The sequence below is a fragment of the Cyprinodon variegatus genome, unplaced genomic scaffold (assembly GCF_000732505.1).
Source record: "Cyprinodon variegatus isolate N-32 unplaced genomic scaffold, C_variegatus-1.0 Scaffold1098, whole genome shotgun sequence".
NCBI classification, from domain to species: Eukaryota; Metazoa; Chordata; class Actinopteri; order Cyprinodontiformes; family Cyprinodontidae; genus Cyprinodon; species Cyprinodon variegatus.
In genome coordinates, this window is record NW_015151551.1 from 15,970 (window position 1) to 24,681 (window position 8,712).

Genomic DNA, 8,712 nt, shown 5'->3' on the forward strand with positions numbered 1-8,712 from the left:
GTAGTTGCGATTTCCTTAATGTAGTTGGGCTTTGCTTTATGTAGTTGCGATTTCCTTAATGTAGTTGCGCTTTTAGATTTGTAGTTGCAGTTTGCACTTAAGGGCCACCGTAGTCTAGTTTAAGTATGCATATCATATTGTGGACAGGAAGCTAAAACATGCTCCAGGGGTTTAGAGCATTAATTCTTTTTTATTACTTTTATTTTTTTATAGTTGCCAGATCAGTAAATTTTGTGTTTCAAAGATGGTAACTCAATTTTGATTTGTGTTAATGGCTTATTTTAAATTTCACCGAATGTCTGTACAGATTTAACATGTTGTATGAACTTGCAAAGACTTCATTAAAGAAAACATTAATCATTTAAATGAATAATTAATTTATATAATGGATTGGAGAGTCTACAGAAGAATTTCAATTTCCAAGTTAAAATTTAAGTAAAAATGCCCTGAAGGACAAAATTGCAATTGTTATTAGCCTTGACATCACAACACACTGCATTAGATAAAAACACACTATTATAAATCCCAAAACATTAACAGAACAATCTTTTACTTTATACATCTTTACACCCCAGTTACAATAGACTGAAAATCAGATTTTACAACTTGACATCAAGACCATTTTTTAGAACCTGATTTTGTGATATCTTATATTTCAAGAATGCAATACGTTACCAGAAACACTTCATTTTTCAGTTAAGGAGAATGGATTTCCCCAAGATCTTTTTTTTTTCTTCTTCTTTTTTTACTCACTGGCACTTACCAGGCTCCATATACTTACAATTTGTTAGGACTTCTTAAGACTTAAGCAATCATTCACAAAAGCTTCTAAGAGGATGAAAGCGAATGAAGATCATTGTGTTAAATGATATGCTGTCAACCTTTGATAGTAATTGCCTTTGGAAACAAACATCAATCCATCATAAATATGCCAAGCCTCTGAAAAATGTCAACTGAGGCTTATTTAATCTGCACCTCCACATTTGGCATCATACACTGATGGTAATTTTCAAAATGATGAAAAAAGAACTTCTCCTATATTATAATTAGTGATAAATGAGGCCTCCATAGCAATTAAACCAACATGTATAGCTGAAAATAAAGGATTAAAACTATCACTAAATTAGGGTTGTATGAAAGAAAAAGAGACCACTTTTCTTTCAGAGCATGTTTTTATTTTTAATATGGGTAAACTGTCTTTATTAAACATGATCTTTTATTTTTTTCAAAGATCACAAGAAGAGCTTAGTAGTTGCATGTTTATCTTTGTTTTGCTTTAGTTAGCACTCTGAAAGCAGGGAGCCAGTCAACACCTAGTGCTCCAGGGTTAATGCTTATTGTGATTCATCTCTTTATACGGATGCGGTATATTGAGTCATTTCAATGGAAAATAACTTCCAAGCCAGACCATGATAAAAGAAAAATAACAAACAAAAGGAAAAAAATGCTTTGGTCCCTGTTTTGCCTCATCTTATTGTAGCCTTAAAGGTTACTTTCTGCTGTCTCAGTGTAGCTTTCAGCTTTTAACCATTGTACAGATGACCTGCTATTCTTAAAACAGATAGATTCCGCGTGTTTATGATCTCTGGTGTTTTTAAACCTCTTTATTAGAAGGAAAATCCTCTGTGGCAAATGCAAATATACAAAAGTTTTTTTCGTTTAGTTTTCAAGACAAGGTGACAGAGGATTATTTTACAGAATCCTTCTGGGAGGCAAGATTTAATAGAAACATACAAACTTAATGTTATAAAACCTTTATGATTTTTTTTTACTGGCAGAGGGGGTTCAACTGTCAAAGCTCAATCTAACTTAAAAAAAAAAAGGTTTTTTTTGTAACTTTTAGAAAACGTTGTCTTTCCTGAGATTGCACAGACTAATTTTCTTTTTATGAACTTCAAGGGAATTATAATAAATTAATGTTAGTGTTTACTACAGTTAACTTTACACAGAAACATGGCATACTGTCTTTTTATATTCAATTGTTAATTTTCATGCTGTTAATAAGAAATATTAATGAGTTGTTTAAAATCTGTTTTTTTTTTAACACAACCACCACTTATTATACAACATGTTTTTATTACTTTAATTTGTAAATATTTATAGAAATTTTAATTCAAACTTTTTTTTTCCCACTAAAACCTAAAAGATTTATTAATGTAATCCCCCCACCCCCAGAAACATGGCGTTGTTTAGGCAACCAGACTACTTTCTAGGGCTGTGGAATGCGCGCAGGGACACAGCGGGGTGTGATGAGGCTGCTGAATTTTTGCAGCTAGTCTGAGTTCTCCAAGGACGATTCAGAGTAAACATCCCGCCACTGTGTGAGGACAACCCGGCATTAGTCAGGCCTGATTCCGGCCTTTTTGTGGCAGTTAACGGACACACCATAACTCAACAAGCGCTGATATAGTACCACTGTGTCCGGTTTGGTGTGTTTGAATAGCCTTGTTGGCTAACTGTGTCCCCCCTCCCTTCCCCTCCCCTCCGCACGCGGTTCACCGAGGAGGCAGCGACCGCAGCCTGTCTCTGCCGAACCAAGCGTTCCATCCCGGGGCTGCAAGTGGGAACTTGTCTGAAAAGCTAACATGAAAATTCTTTAGAGCTTAGTCCCGGAGCTGCTCATTCAAAAGCAGCACTTTGAAGAGCTTTGAGAGCGGCAGGCCTCTGTCAGTCATTGTTCCAACACAATTCACTCAAGAACATAATATTTGCAGATGAGCTGCAGCTTCTTCCACCTGCCCTCTGTCTCTGCCTGTGCTTCTCTAATTATCTTCAAAGGCCGGTTAGGCACGCACAATTTAACCGCACACCCTTTAGAAATTAAACTTACCAAGAGGAATGTTGGCTGCTTTTTTTTTTTCTTTCTTTAAGCAGCTTTGAATGCATATAAACAAACACATAACATCAAGGCTGGTTGTAGACGGGGGGCCAACGGGTGCCAGCGCCCCTGTAGAACTGGTCCTGGTTGTGGCGGCTGTACTGAAAACAGAAACAGCAAAAGTTCAAATATTAATCAGCTTCTCTAAACTTAGACAGATTTATTTAGACAAATTTATTTTGTCATTTTGTATAAATGAGTGTAAACAAAAAAAATTATTTTAAAACAGCTCTAGACAATTTCATTTTTGTAAAATGCAGCCCTGAAAAAAGTAATAAATACATAAAAATATGACTGTATATTTACAGTTCTAAACATTTTTTCTTTTTTTATATATTTTTTGTGCAAAATAACCCATTTTACACTAAATTCAGCAGTCTAATGGCAGTGGGGAAAAATCTGTTATGGAATCTGCTGGACATCGTTTTAAAAAATGGGTTTATTAAATTTATTCATGGAGGTGGTTAAGATAATTTGCAGATGTGATAATTTATATGCATAGAGCTTTGAATCCTGACTTTCTAAGTTAGAGCCCACCAGATTGCCACTCAGGGTCCTTGAGCCAGACCCTTAACCTCAGACTGCTCCTCTGGCGCCGCACAATGGCTGGCAGCCTTAACAAAAAAAAAACTAGGGATTAGCGGCCTAGGAGTTAGGGCATAGAGCTTGGAATCCTGAGATTCTCAGTTCAAGTCCCACTCCCACAGGCTGCCACTCCGGCTCCCTGAGCAGAGACCCTTTAACCCGCACTGCTCCCCGGGTGCAGCACAATGGCAGCCCACTGCTTACCAAGGAGATGGGTTAAATGCAGAGAGCAAATTTCATTACTCTGTACTTGTGACAGTGTAATGATAATAAAAGCTGGAAAAGAAAAAAAAGTTAATCAAGAAAAACTTTTATCTTATTTCAAGTGCATGATATCTAATCATCTTATTTTAAGGGTCAAAATCCTCCTTCCTTTGGCATTTCATCTTATTTACCTTCTCCAATTAAAAGCAGGAAAGACGACTCTGTGGCGGAAGATATGTCCAACGGCTGCTTGTGTATTTTTGCAAAAAATTCTCTATGCTGGAAACGCCTCCGCCGGTAATTTGTTTCTCACCTATAGAGGCAGCAAAGAGGCAGGATGCACCTGGTCAGCAGGAAATCTAGAGAAGAAGAGGTCTTTGCTGGCATTATCACTACGAGTTACATTTACAAAATGTAAAGGCTTTCTTTTGCGGTTAGGTTTGTCGGGATTGTTTTTGGTCATTGATGCCTCAGTTTGCACAAAATTGGGGAACAAATAGCTAAAAAAAAACTGCAGCAGAAAAAAAAAAGCATAGGAGTACTTCTTTGTGCTTCGCTGCAAAGGCGGATCGCTAGCCAAACAGCATGTGATTTATGCTTGGAGCCTACGTAAATAACATCATGGCGGCATGTATGCAAAATATTTGATCGACAAACAAGTAGCCAATCCACTTTGGACAGCAGGCAAAGTGGATTGGCTGATGTTTTGTAGGCACCACCACTTTTTTTTTTTTTTTTTTGCGAGGGGGCATAAATGCAATAAGGCTTCCATCAATTTAGTCATTTCAGATGAATCTGGACACTTAATTTCTGAGGAAAATCTTCTTTCATACCTTTACGGACTAATACATTGATTTTAAGAAACTTTTAATTTTTTAATACTTTTTTGTAATGTAACACCAAATCAATTTGTTATGATTACATGCAATGACAAACGAGACTGTTAAGGATTTGTTACTAAGACCAATTAAACATTGCAACTTTACAATTTACTTGAACAATTATTTTAGTATAATAGAAATTACCAGTTTGTGACTCACGTGATCAACAAAAAATATGTGCTCTTGCTTTCTTTTCTTTAAGAATAACAAACAAAAAGTTTGTTATTCTTTTGTTCTTTGCCCCCATGTAAAATCACTATTCTGTGTAAAACACCAGAACTTCCTGCTGGAAAATGATCCCCACACCATGATACAGTCACTTCTGTACTTTACAATGAGGAGGCTGCTCTGAAGGCATTTAAACGTTGCCCGTTTTATATTAAAAAAAAAAGTAAAAAAAAAAAAACTACAGATGATCATTATGAGATTAGAGAGGTTCTTTTGTTGTCTTTGGACTCTGTTATTACAACAACATTAATTTGGTTCACGGGCTGCATAATAAAATAAACAGAAGACATAATAAGGATGTAAGTTAAAGTCATAGATTAAAGAGTGATAATATATGAATAAATCAGTTTAGGAGCCATTTTGTATACACTCTCTGCGTACAAAATGACAATAAAGTTTGCCCAAGTCTATGAGGAATGGGCATTTATAAGCAAGATCTATGTGACATTTTAGCATTAACAAAAAATGGGTAAAAACAAACAGGCAAGACAGTCTGTTTATATCTAGATACTGAATGTGGCAGAGACAAAATAAAGTAATGAACAATGTCTAAGAGGTGAACTGCACATATCCTCTTTGCCCTTACAAGCAGGAGGTAGATACGCATAATTAGGAGACAGAAGCCATGAGTGTATTTATAAACAGTGATTAAGGTTTTTATTTTGTGATTAATGGCTTCTTACAGGACTGACTGACTGATTTAAAATCAGACGATCTGAAATACAGCTCCAGTGTTGTTGCTTTGCTTAAGCTTAATGAAAAGTTATCTTTATAAGCATGCCGTTATGTGTATAAATGTTCAGTAAGCAAACAAATACCAGTCTGTTTATTTAGAAAAGCACATTGAGAATTGGAAGAAGGGGGATTAATTATCAGAAGGCCTTAATAGACTTAAAGTCAGACTTGATCTTATCACAGAGAAGCACTGACATTTAAATGGCATTTAAATTTATCAACTCACTTCAAATATAGTGCAATGAAATTGCAGTTAAAATTCTCATCATTGTCCCCGGGAAGTCTGAATCTCTTAGGTTTATTTAGGAAAATGTCCTGTATGAGGGCAGCGTAAACCGATATAGTGACAGAGGTTGATTTGCATGCCAAACGTAACTGCATTCAAAGCTGGCTTACAGATAAAAAGAGAAGCAGAGATGCCTGTGTTGAATTTTGTGGACTTCTCTACATGATGCAAATTTCAATCATGCTTTAATGGTTAGTTTTAGCACAGAGCCATACTAGATGCTAAGTCGGGTATGTGGCAATTTATAGCTTGTTTTACTGCAGCTGGAGAAAGAAACTGGCATTCCAGTGTTTCCAATTTATCGTAGGCTGGGGCATTAGTGTTTCCGGGACATTGTAAGCTTTTTCCCTTCATCTGAGAGGAATTGTTAAGTCAAATGTTTGAAACTTGGACACTGTTGAATCTTTCAACAGATCCTAACCAAACAGGGAAAGAGATATTCAAAAGGATAAAAGAGACTGACATTAATTTTCTCTGATCTTCCCTAGACTCAAAACTATCAAAACATTTTGCAGAATGCTTAAAGCAATGTCTGTGAAAAACTATGTAGAAATTAATCTAATTTTGTAGAAATTATTCACAGACATTGCTTTAAGCATTCTGCATTCTTGCTTCTATATGTTTTATCTACTCTCTGTTAGTAAGAAAAAATGCACAGAAATTGCAATTAAAGCTTTTGCATTGAGCTTGGATTTTTGTGATATTGTGCAATGAATCTTCATTCCAGCCTGAAAACAAAGGTTTAAATAAATATAATTCTTTGTAAAGATGATTCATTATAAACCATGGCAAATACTTTCAAGCTGTGTNTTATGTGTATAAATGTTCAGTAAGCAAACAAATACCAGTCTGTTTATTTAGAAAAGCACATTGAGAATTGGAAGAAGGGGGATTAATTATCAGAAGGCCTTAATAGACTTAAAGTCAGACTTGATCTTATCACAGAGAAGCACTGACATTTAAATGGCATTTAAATTTATCAACTCACTTCAAATATAGTGCAATGAAATTGCAGTTAAAATTCTCATCATTGTCCCCGGGAAGTCTGAATCTCTTAGGTTTATTTAGGAAAATGTCCTGTATGAGGGCAGCGTAAACCGATATAGTGACAGAGGTTGATTTGCATGCCAAACGTAACTGCATTCAAAGCTGGCTTACAGATAAAAAGAGAAGCAGAGATGCCTGTGTTGAATTTTGTGGACTTCTCTACATGATGCAAATTTCAATCATGCTTTAATGGTTAGTTTTAGCACAGAGCCATACTAGATGCTAAGTCGGGTATGTGGCAATTTATAGCTTGTTTTACTGCAGCTGGAGAAAGAAACTGGCATTCCAGTGTTTCCAATTTATCGTAGGCTGGGGCATTAGTGTTTCCGGGACATTGTAAGCTTTTTCCCTTCATCTGAGAGGAATTGTTAAGTCAAATGTTTGAAACTTGGACACTGTTGAATCTTTCAACAGATCCTAACCAAACAGGGAAAGAGATATTCAAAAGGATAAAAGAGACTGACATTAATTTTCTCTGATCTTCCCTAGACTCAAAACTATCAAAACATTTTGCAGAATGCTTAAAGCAATGTCTGTGAAAAACTATGTAGAAATTAATCTAATTTTGTAGAAATTATTCACAGACATTGCTTTAAGCATTCTGCATTCTTGCTTCTATATGTTTTATCTACTCTCTGTTAGTAAGAAAAAATGCACAGAAATTGCAATTAAAGCTTTTGCATTGAGCTTGGATTTTTGTGATATTGTGCAATGAATCTTCATTCCAGCCTGAAAACAAAGGTTTAAATAAATATAATTCTTTGTAAAGATGATTCATTATAAACCATGGCAAATACTTTCAAGCTGTGTATATTGCTGAAGTAAACGGAAATAGGACCAGAGCAGAGTGCGTCTTTAGCGCCCCCTGGTGGTCATTACTTAATAGTACAGGCAACATGGCGGCGCCCGTCAGGACTTTGTGCTGTTCAGGTGAGACAGAGGTTAAACTTAAAAGCTCTTCATCCGCAATATTGAAGAGTTTTCTAACTGCCAAGATCTATTTTATATTGTTGTTTTTATTTTTGCTGTTGATTGTTTTGCTTGTGTTAACAGTGGAAGCTAATTGCTAACGCAGATGCTAACTGTTTGTATCAGCTTATATCAACTAGCAGCTTTTGGAGGTTCGGGTTAAATATTCACTTTTCCTTCATCTTCTCTTTGAAGCTCTGAGGCTTTCCAGCAGACACTTTAGCTCTACATGCGGAGTACAAGCTGGACAAAAATGGAGAACGGAGTAAGTTTTGCAACCACTGCCGCATTGCATTGAAATTTCACAAATTTCTAATAAAAGTGGTTAAAAATTGTATTACAATTTTATAATTTTGTTCCCAACTCAATTAAATGAGCTTCCAGACAGATTTAACAACATTCGGCTTGGTAACTGCTTTGTAATTTTGCTTTTAAACACATAAATTATACTGAAGTCACTAACCTGAAACATCTGACATGAATGGATTCTGATTTATAAACAGCTAATGCTGAATTAAGTTTGCTTTTGGATACAGTTCCATTAACTTTGTTTTTGCTGCTATTTTCAAGCTAAATAATGATGACTGGAATTGTAATAATTACACATGGAGAATTGTATTGCTTTATCTCTGTTTTGCAGACATGGACTGTCCAGGAGTGGCACAGAGTATGGACCCCTGACGGATCTGCCTGATTGGTCATTTGAGGGTAATTAATATAAACTGTGACGATCTAAATGGAGGTTTATGTAAGAAGTAAGGCTGTTGTTCACTGTAGGTCAACTGTTAGCTGATTACTGGTTTCCTTTGCTTCTCCTGCTCTCTTTCCTCTGGATTCTTTTTGGGGTTCAGAAAAGAGCAGATCTCTTCCTATTTAATAGCAATATTTGTTTTTTTTAT

The 8,712-nt window shown here is 35.8% G+C and overlaps 1 protein-coding gene across 1 annotated transcript in view; it reads left to right on the forward strand.

The window, feature by feature from the left end:
- Positions 1-7,698: 7,698 nt before the first annotated feature.
- mrpl52 (mitochondrial ribosomal protein L52) overlaps positions 7,699-8,712 on the forward strand; it is a 3,318-nt gene continuing 2,304 nt past the window's right edge. The window contains exons 1-3 of the mRNA XM_015400396.1: positions 7,699-7,774; positions 8,009-8,078; positions 8,454-8,521. Coding sequence (XP_015255882.1) covers positions 7,741-7,774; positions 8,009-8,078; positions 8,454-8,521 — 172 coding nt within the window. The 5' untranslated portion in view covers positions 7,699-7,740. The remainder of the gene's footprint in view (positions 7,775-8,008; positions 8,079-8,453; positions 8,522-8,712) is intronic.